The sequence below is a fragment of the Argentina silus genome (genome assembly GCF_951799395.1).
Source record: "Argentina silus genome assembly, chromosome: 1".
Lineage (NCBI taxonomy): Eukaryota > Metazoa > Chordata > Actinopteri > Argentiniformes > Argentinidae > Argentina > Argentina silus.
Window position 1 is genome coordinate 28,659,227 of NC_139655.1, and position 13,280 is coordinate 28,672,506.

General features: G+C 42.8%; 1 protein-coding gene across 1 annotated transcript; it reads right to left on the reverse strand.

Annotated features, from left to right (window-relative positions):
- Positions 1–7,411: 7,411 nt before the first annotated feature.
- On the reverse strand, positions 7,412–11,745 carry gdap1 (ganglioside induced differentiation associated protein 1; the record flags this gene model as incomplete). The annotated part of the gene is made up of 6 exons (XM_083675895.1): positions 7,412–7,764; positions 9,001–9,115; positions 9,444–9,538; positions 9,758–9,931; positions 10,688–10,880; positions 11,578–11,745. 6 exons carry the CDS (start codon positions 11,743–11,745, stop codon positions 7,412–7,414), a joined length of 1,098 nt encoding a protein of 365 aa, XP_083532021.1.
- Positions 11,746–13,280: the final 1,535 nt, after the last annotated feature.

Consider the following 13,280-nt stretch of genomic DNA (forward strand, 5'->3'; position numbering starts at 1 on the left):
TCAATGAAAGTAGGGTCTCCATTAGTGGAGGCTGGTGGAAATCAGAGTGCAGGCTCATTGTAATGAATATAGTATGCATGCAGAGGACTCAAATGCACGACTCAGAGACCAAAACTTAAAATCCAAAAAGAACTTTACTTCCAGAAAAGGTTTGATACACGGGTAGGCAGTCAATAGGTAAAACAGATAATCCAGTAAGGGGTAGGGAAGGCAGGGTTCACTACACAGGTAATCAATCAGAAAAGTAGGTAAACAATCCGTCAGGGAGATGGCAACAGGGAACGTCAGAAAAACAAGCGCAGATAAAAAAAAAACGGGAATACAAAAACACTAGGAGTAATCGCTGGTAGGCTTGACACAAGGGACAAAGACGAACTGGCAACGAGACAGGGGAAACGCACACGACTAAATACTCAGAGAATGATGATGAGGAACAGGTGAATCCAATCAGGGCGAGGTAGACGATCATACAAGGGCAGGTAGTGAAGTGTCTGGAACGAGAGACAAGGTGAGGGACACAAAAATAAACAGGGAACAATAAATGAATAACATGAAACAAAGACAAACAAAACTAACGAAGAGAACAAGACGTTCCACTCATTGTAACGCGTGGAACGGAATGAGGAATCTGAGGGCAGGCTTATTGTAATGCAGGGAACAGAATGAGATTTCTCATTTGTACCTCCACCAGGCTCCCCGGGTCTATATGTGTGAAGCTAATGCATTCTAACAATGCTATCTAAAACTCCACTGTGACCTAAGTTCTTTCTTTCTGTCTGAATTATGTCATCCATATGGTTGACATAACTCAGAAAGTGGGAACATACCAGTTTGTTACGGGTTGTAGAGATTTTTCCACAACAAAGCCACCTGGGAGGCGGCCATGTTTGAATGCAGACCTATTGTTGACATTTCAGTTTCTGGCTAGTGTTACCCCTCTAATACCTTACACTGAAGGCGGAAGGGGAAAGTATGGTGTTGAATACAAGTGGCAAATTCCACATTTAAATTATCTCTATGGAATAACCTTAAACTTGTATATACAGAGCGAACGCTAGCCTCTGTGTTGGAGCTGAGGCCCATCTTTCATTTCTACCTCAGCTTGACCATGGGCCATTGAGCAGACATGGAGCTGGACATAAAAAAAAGTGGATCCTCCTGAGATAGGACTGAGAAACGTTCAAATGTTTACATTTTCATTCCAGCTGCGCAGGGCTTTATCTCCAACATGGGGCTGCTGCCTTCCATGTGTAAACTCAACCCAAAGACTTCTCTGCATTGGAGGGTTGCAGACAGTCTGGCTGGGTCCATTTACCTCTGAATGTAGAGATGTAGTCATGCTGTAGTATTTCTGTCACTCTTCATTTAACATTCACACACTGACAGATAAACTGGACCAATAGAGCTGTTGGTGCCTTTATGTTTAGATTTTAAATGGCCTTCTTGCATCATAAAGTGATGTTATCATTCACCATGAATAGAAATATGAAGTGATGTTTCCTCACATTTATAGTACTATTCATATCAGGATAATCTAAAGGACGTTTCATACTTTCAATCCATACTTCCACATCCACTTTAACAGATGTTAATTTCTGATTGGTTCTGAAGGTCATGGGAGAGGAAGTGTTCTCAAAGGGAAAGGTGTTTTATCTATTTACATTAGGATATCCGTCTGTTGAGCCTAGGGGCTACTGGGGTTCCTGGCTGCCCCCCACATGAGTACATGAGGAGGGGTAATGTGACACACACCCCAGATGGACCGACCTTCTCTGACCTCCAGGACAAGACACAAGATATATTGGAATAACACTGACATGAATCTGTGTCTAGAGCAGACTCCCCTAACAGATACAAACACACACACACACACACACACACCTCCCAACCCCCATACCTGTGGGCTCTCACATCTCTACCTACCTCGCTAGTATTTTAACAATATAGACAAGCAATGTATTGTGCAACAAACTGTAGTTGACTTGTGAACTACAGTTCACAAGTGAACAATTCCCACAAGCTAACGATGCAATTTCAGTTTCGCATCACTGCTCTCCCCTCAGCTCCTTTTGTGGATCAAAGATGCATGCTTCCTGAATGCTCATCAGGTAGCCCACCGCAAATGCTTATGAATGCACAATCATGACCAAGTAGACCTTCAGCAAAAGAGCTTATAGGGAGAGGGCATAGGCTGAAAATAATTTTTCCAAGTCACATCATGTTAGGGATCCAAGAGAAGAGGAAAACTAACCCTGGAAAATAATCACTGGGTTGACTCTATAGTAGGTCCCCACAGAGATGGGAGAGGTATTCATTTGCGTGGCGACGGCTGGTCCATCAAACACGTAAAATATTCATTAACAGAATAAAAACCAGCCGGTGTGCTTGGCTTGGCCACAGCGGGCCAATTGAGCTTAGATTTACAATGTGAGAGAGTTTCGCTCCAAGTGGCGTTGGATATCGTCTCCCCTGCACAGCCATGTTTATGTAGGCCTAGTTTAAATATTTGAGGAGCACATGTGGGTTAACCCTGGATGATGGCACAGGATTTCATCATAAAGCCATGAAAGGCCAGCTTGCAGGGGGCCATTTTAACAGTGGTGTCAACAGCGCGGGATCCTACCCCAGTCCACTCAGCAAACACAATAAAGCAGCCTCGCTGAAAGGCGGTGACGGCTGCTTTCTGGAAAAGCGCTGTCGTTTTTCTCCGAAACACCTTTAATGAAAGCCAACAGGTTGGAGAGATGTTCCCTCTCTTTGATTCTGATGGGGGTGGGGGTGGGGGGGGGGGGGGTTCCTGAGTGTGTCCAGGGTGAGAAATCTGAAAAAAAAATATGTGGTAGCGTTCTTTTTTATTGGGAAGGACAGAGAAAGAGAGCAGGCTTGACGTCATTGGCTACTGTACCCCATAGCTGGAGTTCTTATGCAACAACGCTTAGTAGGCAGTAGTGACAGCAGGGTAGCCTTGCAGTTCTCAAAAGTAAGAGCACAGAGTGACTGCTATTCCCTTCACAAAGGCTGCCAACCGATTTTAATGGTACAGTGTGTTGGACCAATGACAATTAATGTGTTTGGAGGACTCTCATTGTGTTATGAGACAGTAGCCATGGGAATGAATCTAAAGGCCTTGCTGAGAGTGAGAGTGACAGCTGAGAGAGCTGTCTGTCTGTCTGTCTGTCTGTCTGTCTGTCTGTCTGTCTGTCTGTCTGCCTTCCTGCCTGGCTGCCTGCCTGCCTGCCTGTCTGTCTTTCTGCCAGCCTGCCTGCCTGTCCGTCCATCCGTCCGTCCATCTGTCCGTCCGTCCGTCCGTCCGTCCGTCTGTCTGTCCGTCTGTCTGTCTGTCTGTCTGTCTGTCTGTCTGTCTGTCTGTCTCCTGTGGTCCTTTGAGACAGTCAGTGACTGGTGTGAGAAGCGGCTGTGGAAGTTTCCATGCACCCACCCACTCAGTCACTGGGAGCAGAGCCACTTCAGGCTGGAACTGCTGCTGCTGCTGCTACAGTGCTGCTGCTTCTACTGCCGCAGCGTGGGCCTCTATTTACCTGTACCTCTCTGTGGAGATCCAACACATCACCACCAACACCCCTCCTACTCCCCCCCTCACCATCCTCACACAACTCCCATTACCTCTCTGTGGAGATCCAACACATCACCAACAACACCCCTCCTCCTACCCGCTCACCATCCTCACAAAACTCATGCTGCCGCACATGTCCTTACTCCACTCCCTATCCTCCTCACACCACCCTCCCCTCATCCATACTCACCCCCTCTCTTTCCCCCAATCTGCTCTTCCCTTTAACTGTACCCCTCCTCATCCCATTCTCCCCTTTTTAGAACACGTATGTTCATAAAACCCCCTCACTTCACCTATTCTCAGCCCTCTCCTTCGCCCAACTCCTCCTCACCCCCACCTCACCCATTCTTACCCCTTTACCTCACCCTACCCATCCTCAGTCTCCACCTCTCCCATCCTCAACCCTCTCTCCATCACCCCCACCTTTACCTTACCTTTCCCTCCTGAAATCCATGTTTTTCACTCCCCCCTCAGGCGCCCCTCTCTCCTGACACACACACACACACACACACACACACACATCCCCACCCCTACCCCTTTAACACAGCAATAATCCTTCCACACTTCTAGCTGGAACACCTCTACTCGTAATTCCACTGTAAAGAGAGTAGAAAGAAAGAAAGAACTGTGTTCAGAAAGAGAGTGAGAGAGTGAATGGGTGAGTAGTGAGTGAATGAGTGAATGAGTAAGTGAGGGAGGGAGAGAGTATGAGAGAGAGAGAGAGAGAGAGAGAGAGAGAGAGAGAGAGAGAGAGAGAGAGAGAGAGATACATTCAGCCACCAGACACAGTTAGTTTTATTTATTTGAATGGCAGCAGCTCAGAGGCTGCATGCAGCTATGTATTAGTGGTTAGACACCAGTCAGGAGGGCTTTAATATGTCTAAATGGGAATACAAATAATCCACTCACTGGCCTGCTGATGCAAAGAGTCCTATACCAAAGCTGTAACTTTGTTACCACTGCAGGATTTATTGAACTATAATAATTCCACATGCTTCTGCAAGGTACAAGATACTGATACTGTACACAAGATACTGTATGGTATCTCTTATTGTAAGATTTAGCATTAATTTTGAGAGAATAGGGTACTGTTTAGATGCAGATATAGATAGTCACATAGAAATTGGCAACTATGGGGTAAGACACTTTGGAAAATGCATCTATAGTGGGAGGTTGATAGATATATAGTGTAGTATTCAGAGTATGTCTTTTATATGGGTTTGCTTTAGTGTCGCTTATACAGACAGATGTACATTACTTTTCAACTGTTGACAGAAAATATTTAAATACCCTGAAAACTATCCTTTATGGAAGTTATGGTGGACCTGTATATCTGAGTCCATGCAGCATACCAATATGATTTAGACTCTTTGCAGTTCCGGGAAAATCCCCATGCCTTTCCATTTTGGATGATGAGGGGAGCTTTATCCAATTACTGCAAACCACCTGTTAGAATTTAAACAACTGAATAGCAGGACGTCAAGTCCAATCTATTGAACGATATGCAACCGTGCGCCGCTCCAACAAGAGGTTTATTTTGTCAGCTTTCTGACCCATAGTTGGTCACTGTTGTTTAAATATATCACAGTCCAAATGAACAGAGAGGATTGCACCACGACGATAGCATCTCCACTCTCCAGCAGAATGTACTGTAGCTGGCTATATGTTTGATGAGCGACCACTGCCCTCTATTGGTGAAGCACAGATCGGTCATTTCACCTGATACATTTGCAAGGATATCATATCTCAGAGACGTCCATTCGATGGTGGCCAAAACCAATGTTTTTCATTTGATTGAAAAAGAGAATTAATAATTGTCTCTTTGTAATGTAATACTGCAGAATGCAAATGATCAATATTTCTATTGAGATACTTTTCATGTATGGTTAATATGTCCTGGTATTACCAAGAAGGAATACGTTTTAAACAATGTTTTTGTTGGTTTGGTGTGTATTTTCCTTACATATATCAATCAAAGTGCTCTTGGGTGTTTTCTCAGTACTGCATACATTTCCCTTTTCTTTTGTTGTGGAGCCCACTACATGTGTGTGTGGGGGGTTGAATTAATGTATGATAAATATTCAATTGTGTGGCATGAAGTACCAGGAATTAATCAAGGGATCATACAGAATCCCGTACTAATTAAATATGCCTTGTATGAACTGGCAAGGTTGTATTCCCCCTTTTCACCTATTCTGAATATGGGACAAAGTAAACTAAGTGTACTGTATCCACATTTCTGCTTCTCTTGGCTTCAAATAAAATCACACACATTTCGAGTCACAACTGTTTATGACAGACCCTGGCAAAGTCCTTCCTGTAAAGTTCCCTTCTGCACGAACATAGGTTGGCAATGTAATTGGCTTACACATGTTCTGTCATATCATCTCACATGAGCTGTAACACGTGTGGTACGTCTATGGCACTTACACTCTCCAGAGCTCTTGACACTGAAAACAAACCCTAGACTTTGTTTAAATGTCTACATGGGTCTGGCTATTGGCAGTCACAATGCTAGAAGAAAGGAAGAATATATATATATATTATATATATATTCTTATATATATATATATATATATTCTTCCTTTCTTCTAGCATTGTGACTGCCAATAGCCCCTGGTCCTAGCATAGATTACTTTTTCTTATGATGACTGATGGATAGATGATTCACTTACTTAGACAAATGTATTTGTTGTAAGTCGCTTTGGATAAAGGCATCTGCTAAATGCCATAAATGTAAATGTAAAATGTAGCCTTCTCAACAGCATGTTCAGCATATGGATGGCGGTCAACATATATATATATAAGATTATTTTATTTATTTACAGAAGAGAAACTTGCACAGGGGGGTAGTGGGGATGAAGGGGACAGTTAAGATGTAGCCTGAAGAGATGGGTCTTCAATCTACAGCGGAAGATAGGTAGTGACTCTGCAGTCATGACTAAAGAAATTGTAACACATTGAAGTTGTTGAATAAAGTGGGAGTTGTTTAATTTCACTCATGGATAGGATGTGTTTGGTACAGTAGTTCAATGGGAGATTCAAATAGCATACAGTACATTCTGAACATATCAATGTAGTGAGATATATCACTCAATCATTCAAACCAATCCATAATCAGTCAGACAGTATGTGAATGAGAGTGAGTGACAATGGAATACACTGAAAAGAAAGACATAATTGCATTCAATAACAGACATTAACTTTTACTATGGTCAGATCATGTGGAGGTTGTGGTGTACACTGATGGGTCTCTTAACAGGTCTAGAAGCACAATATTAGCAAATTGTTCACTGTAGCAAATGCTGATAATGCTAGCATCTTATCTGTCCTGTTTGCTATAAGCTAACTAGTCTTTTTGATTGTAATAGTATAGTTATCCCATTAGAAAGTTAGCTGTATTTGTATCTGTATCATTTACATCCAAGCATACATAATAGATAATGCCAATCTAGCAGAGGGGGTAAAAGCATGGTCAAACACAACTATCTGACACATAATCAACAAAAGATGATTTAAATCATTTATTTGGCCTTTTACATAAAGCAGTGTTCATTTGCGAGGATGACTAAAAGTGCTTTTTGTGCAACCAGCAACAACAATTTCTAAAATAAAGTTATATTTGATTCTATTTATTGTTTTAATGTGATATGGACTATCCAATGCCACAATGTACTGTACAGCAATAGACGACAGTAGCTCTGTGTCTTCTGTAACCACATTCTGGGTTTGAGCCCTTCTCTCTCTCTCTACTTCTCTCCCTCTCTTATTCTTTTTTCTCTCTTCCTCTCTCACAGCTCAGCCCATCTCTACAACACCTCCACCACCTCTTCTATCTCAGCTGACAGTCAGCCTCTTCTTGAGATACAGGAAGGCCAGGTAGGTGGCCCCTCCCAGGATGCCTATCAGCAGGGAGGTGCCAACGACAGTCGGCGCTCTTTTCTTGGCCACGCGGAAGGCCGCCGGTAAGACGGCCGAGATCAGGATGTTGTTGACGTGACCCAGAACCCTCCGGAAGGAGGGTCGCTCCAGGACACGCTCGTAGTAGGTCTCCAGGTTGACGCGGTTACCGTTGCCCCAGTAACGTCGAGAGAGGCCCAGGAACTTGAGGCGGTGCAGGGTGACGGCCAGGGAGACATCGGCCATGCTGAAGAACTCGCCACACAGCCACGACTCCTGATTGCCCTCCTCTAAAACAGAGAGAGAGAAGGGGGGAGGAAAGAGAGAGAGAGAGGTAAAGAGAGAAGAGAGAGTAGACAGTTTAATGAGTCCACAGCATCATAACGCTCCTAAAAAAACACCTGCAAGAGTTTGCATCTTATACTTAATGTAGCAATATGTAGCTTTTTCCCCTTGAAAATGTCCCTAAATAACCATGCATTGGCAGTCTGTTGACAGTGTATGCACCTGCCAAGACCCTGCCATTCTGCCTGAATATGCTTTTCCAAAATGTTCAGGACGATTCTGGGCATCTACCACTTGCTGGAGGCGTGTAACCTGAGGCTTGCGTGTGTGTGGCTCAATGGCTGCCTACTGTACTGCCTGGGAGTCGCAAGCATTTCTCAGTGCTGGAAGGCGACCTAACCAACGGAAGCATTTGTGTGCAAATACGTTTATATTCTGTGTAATCTGATGATTTTTCCGAGTAAATGTCCTGTTTGACATTACACCCTTGTCTGAGTTTTGTTTGTTGAATGAGGGGATTTGTTTGAAACTTGTGAGTGTCTCTGCTGAGTGTTTCCATGTCAGTGTTTCCACAAACGTTTCCATACTAAATAAAGACTGTATTTCAACTAGTTTCAACGTCATGTAACTAAGACATTTGCTGGATAAAAACATGAAAATGATTGACAGATTCATTGTTTCAGTTAGAAGTAGTTTGCATTGAGGGACAGAGGAGCTATCCTGGATTGTCATTGCAATTCCCACTGCAGTCAAAAGAGGACGCAATCCTGCATATGGTACCTTTCAGCAATGTACTGCTTGTATCAACTGTAATTACCTATGGGGTCAGTTTCCTGTAAGCTTTGTAGCTGAATTACTACTTTATTTCTTTTGAGGATCCAGGCCCACACCTCTCCTAGACCAGTTAATTTAACGAATTTCACTGCAAACATTGATTTAACAATTGTTACTCTCTGACGGCTTTGTAGCCGGGGTGTTGGGAGAATTTATGTACTACTTAAGCTACTATAGGAAGCTTTCAGTAAACTCACGCCCTGATCCATATGTTTATCCTTATTGATCTGCTATATGCAGGTTGATCTATATATCATACCTGGAGTCAAAAATAAGGAAAAGACGTGCTCGACTCTAAATACATTTTTGTATTTGTAATTAAAGTGCCTTTGGGTCAAGTGACTGTGCTGATTATGCATTAAACCATTATTTATCTTTCTATTTACAAATGATTTACTTTATCATACCTGGAGTCTCCTCCACCCTCCTCTGTAGTTCTGTCTCCAGCTGGTCCATCACCTGCTCCAGCTCATCCAGGATCTTCTTCAGGTACTTCATGTTGTCATGGTCAAACAGCTTGGTCTGGAACAGCAGGAGAACACAGGTTCTCTATTGGTCTTCAGGTGTCATACATGCACATTCCAGAGGCTACTGAGCAAAAGGGTTGGGGTTGAAATGTGGTCATCTAATAAAATAACACTTTGGGAACACCTTGCTTATTCGGTTGTCTTTAGACAGTACATGAACTTTCTTTGTGGTTTGCAGTGCCATTTTCTCCACCCATATAGTAGAGAGGTATTGGGAGGACCAAGCTCCTCAGTTAACAGGTTTGCCTGGCCAGCTATTTTCATAAATAATTGAAAGTAAACAGTCTACTTCATACTTCATTGATTTGCATGATGACACTTACTTTCAAGCGCCTCTGTTTAGCGATGTAAGCATCTTTCAGCTCTGGGTTCTCCTCTGCCAGTTTCTTCAGTTCTGACTCAGTGTTTCCGATCTGCGCTGTCACACAGAAACACAACAGCACATCAGGGACAAGTGAATGTGTGCATGTGTGTGTGTGTGTGTGTGTGTGTGTGTGTGTGTGTTTTTTTTTGTGGGTGCGTGGGTGCGTGCTTGTGTGTGAATGCGCATGTGTGAATGTGTGCATGTGTGTGTGTGTGTGTGTGTGTGTGTGTGTGTGTGTGTGTGTGTGTGTGTGTGTGTGTGTGTGTGTCTTACTGCGTATGCGTGTGGTGGCATAGGCAGGGATGTGGGAGTCCACAGTGATCTCAGGGTGGAGGATGCAGCCGTGTGTGTAGGCGTCCATCTGTAGAGAGTCCAGGAGCTCCCGGTAGTGCTGCACTCTGGGGTAGTACATACTGCCCTCCTCTGGAATCAGCTTAGGAGTGCCCTCTGAACAAACAGTACACATGGAGAGGAAGAATAGGCCATTCATGAGAAAGCTGTGCATACATAAAGATGAATTTGTAATAAGGGTTGTTATAACAAAGTGAATCATCAAGCTTCAGTTAGTTTCAAGCCTCTTTATGGTTATTGGGTATGGGCAGGACAAATCATATACAAATAACAGTGTTTTGTATGGAACTTTGTTGGAACCTCCTATCATGCTTACCAGACTCTCCTCTTTATCCATATTTCTGCAGCAGGCATTCTGAGTACAATATGGATCAATGTAAATCAAGACAAAGGGGGAAGAAATTAAAATAATAGTAGCAAATGAACAGACACCACAATGAGTAAAAAAAAAAAAAAAAAAAGAAAATCCACATGACCCACTTGCATTCACTTGTGCAGAATGTCGGTTGAAATACTACTCATGAGTGGATGCACAGTAACAGAAATCAACAACAATATACAAAAAGGCTTAAATACAGATAAAATCACTTTTTGGGGAAACTTGGGGGAGCGGACAAAAAAAACTACAAAAGGGGAACAAAGGTGAAAACCAAAGAAAGCTCCAGGTGAGACAGTTGGCACATTTCTTAGACCTGAATGAATTTTGATAACTGTGTAGAATCTCCATTTAGCCTACTAGAAAGCAAGGTGGCGAATTCACCACCTCGCTTTCACCCACTCAATCCTTTCAGATCTGCGCAAAGTGTCTATAGGGATTAGAATAGCTCTGGGCAGTGATCTGTAATTACTTGCCATCTTGGAAGTTCTGCTCTAGGTAGTCCATAATCTGGACAGGGTCACAGATGACGTTGTCATCATGGAGGAGGACGGGGACCTCTCCTGCAGAGTTCAGGCGCATGAACCATGGCTCGGTGTGTTCACTGAGAGGCAGACTCACGTCATATTCCTCACAGCACAGACCTTTCTCTGCTATGGCCAGACGCACCTGCAATACAGCAACACACTAGGATTACAACTGAAGCATTGGCAGCAATATACAGTAGAACAGGTTATAGCACAACAAAACAGTACTATCATGGTATAGACTTTATAATCCCAGTCTCAGTGAGTGCAGCTATTTCTCTGCTATGGGCCCAGTCTCTAAGACCCATCAAAACCAGGTCAATGCACACAGTAACTACCAGCTAACTAGGTGCTTCTGTAACATCAACATCAACAATCATTCATATCGAAGGTATATCGTATAAACACAGACATGGTGAGATTTGTATAGGAAGGCTAGATCAACATATGGAACTGGAATCTAGTTACACTGAGTTAAGCAAGAAACACTAATACTTGTTTCCTGTCGAAGCAAAACATAAATAATCCGTGCCATTTAATCACTATGCTACCGCGTTACTTGTTGTTACGTGTGTGCATGCATCTGCAAAACCTATGTTGACTATGCTGTCCGAAATGTAAATACGCTTAAGTGTAAACAGTGATCGGATCCTTGGTTTTATAACATTTAACAACAATCATTTATTTGCAGAATATAATGAGCATGAGGAGAACTGTTAATCCAGAAAAACATACATGCTTTTGTTTATTTTGCTTAGCATGTCGCAGAACGTTAATACGCACTTGACTGGATACCCTTGAGCTGTCCATCGCTGTGGTGCTGAAACACTTGGACTCACCTTCTGTGAACTGAAAGACTGCGTCCAATGATAAAGGGTCAGTTTGGATGGTTCTGGTTTTGTGCTTGCTGTTACTTCCCCGCTCTCTTTCTCTATCCCCTGAACAGCATCCTTCTTGATGAGAATGTCTTTCTCATCCTGAGATTCAGAGCTGTTTTCAGCCGCCATTTTAGCCTTGGTGTGTTTGTTTGGGGCGGGTGGAAGTAGCAGTCCTGCCTGGTCGCGTCATTAGCATCAGACCCCTAAGATTTAGGTAAAACATGAGTTCGACTTGTTTGTTTTTGTAGCCTATTAACATGTGACAAAATAAAACTGCCAACGTGTTAAAAAGTTAAAAAAATAAAATAAAATCATATCGTCATGTTGCCCTTCTTTTGTTCTTCTTAGTCGACTTTGTTGGAATAACCTATTTGTTTATTCCATGTCTGGATAGAAAACTTTTCAGATCTACAAGTATTTTACTTTGAATAATCTGTCATTTGATTAATATCATTTGGTACTTCATAATATAATGTAATATAATGCATAGACGTCCTTATAATGTACACTCACCGGGGACTTTATTAGGAACACCTGTACACCTCATGGTGAAGGTGGTGCAATGGTGTGGGGAATGTTTTCTTGGCACACTTTGGGCCCGTTAATACCAATCAATCATCGTTTGAATGCCACCGCCTATTTGAGTATTGTTGCTGACCATGTGCATCCCTTCATGGCCACAATTTACCCATCTTCTAATGGCTACTTCCAGCATGATAATGCACCATGTCACAAATCTCAAACTGGTTTCATGAACATAACAATGAGCTCAGTGTTCTTCAGTGGCCTTCCCAGTCACCGGATCTGAATCCAATAGGATACCTTTGGGATGTGGTAGAACAGGAGATTCACAGTTTGAAAGTGCACCTGAAAAATCTGCAGCAATTGCGTGATGCAATCATGTCACCATGGACCAGAATCTCAAAGGAATGTTTCAAACATCGAATCAATGCCACGAAGAATTGAGGCTGTTGTATGTGCCTTGATCAGCAGAGGTCACTGTACTCCAGTCCTTTTTTAAATCTCTGCAAGTCTTCAATGTATTATATTGTCAGTTTATCTATGACAGAATCCTTGTTTCCATTACATAATGCACATACCCTTTCTTCATTCAATAGTTGGATTGTTTATTAGTTATCATTTTAGTGTATTACCTTTCAATTACCTGGCAATAGTTTGAATTTCTTACCCATACAGGATCATACAGGAGGCCTATGTACAGTAAGAAGCTAACAGATGTCATTACAGTAAATATTGAAATACCCTAGTACAAGCAACAACAGAAAATGTCAAAGTCACCTTGCAATAAACAGATATATGTGGAATTATTTTTTTCGGTTGACCTTCTTTTTTCCATTTACTCCATTCAGTCATAGAACAAAAATAAACCTAGGGTCCAGAGAACACACCTGTGCAAGGAAGGAGGCGCGTTTTTCAAAAGTTATTTCGGTGGCAGGTCGCAAGCAGCAGTGGCAAACGCTACTGTGCCATTTGAAATATGATTTATTGGCGAACAGCGGTACATTATTCACAGTGCTCGAGCGCGTCCACGCTCTTAATTAGCTGAGGGGGAGAGAGTGGGAGGTTCTACTGGCGTGACGTAGCAATTGGCAGTGTCTTTCTTCGGCGCCGACTCGATGCTTCTCTCTCTCCCTCTGTGATCA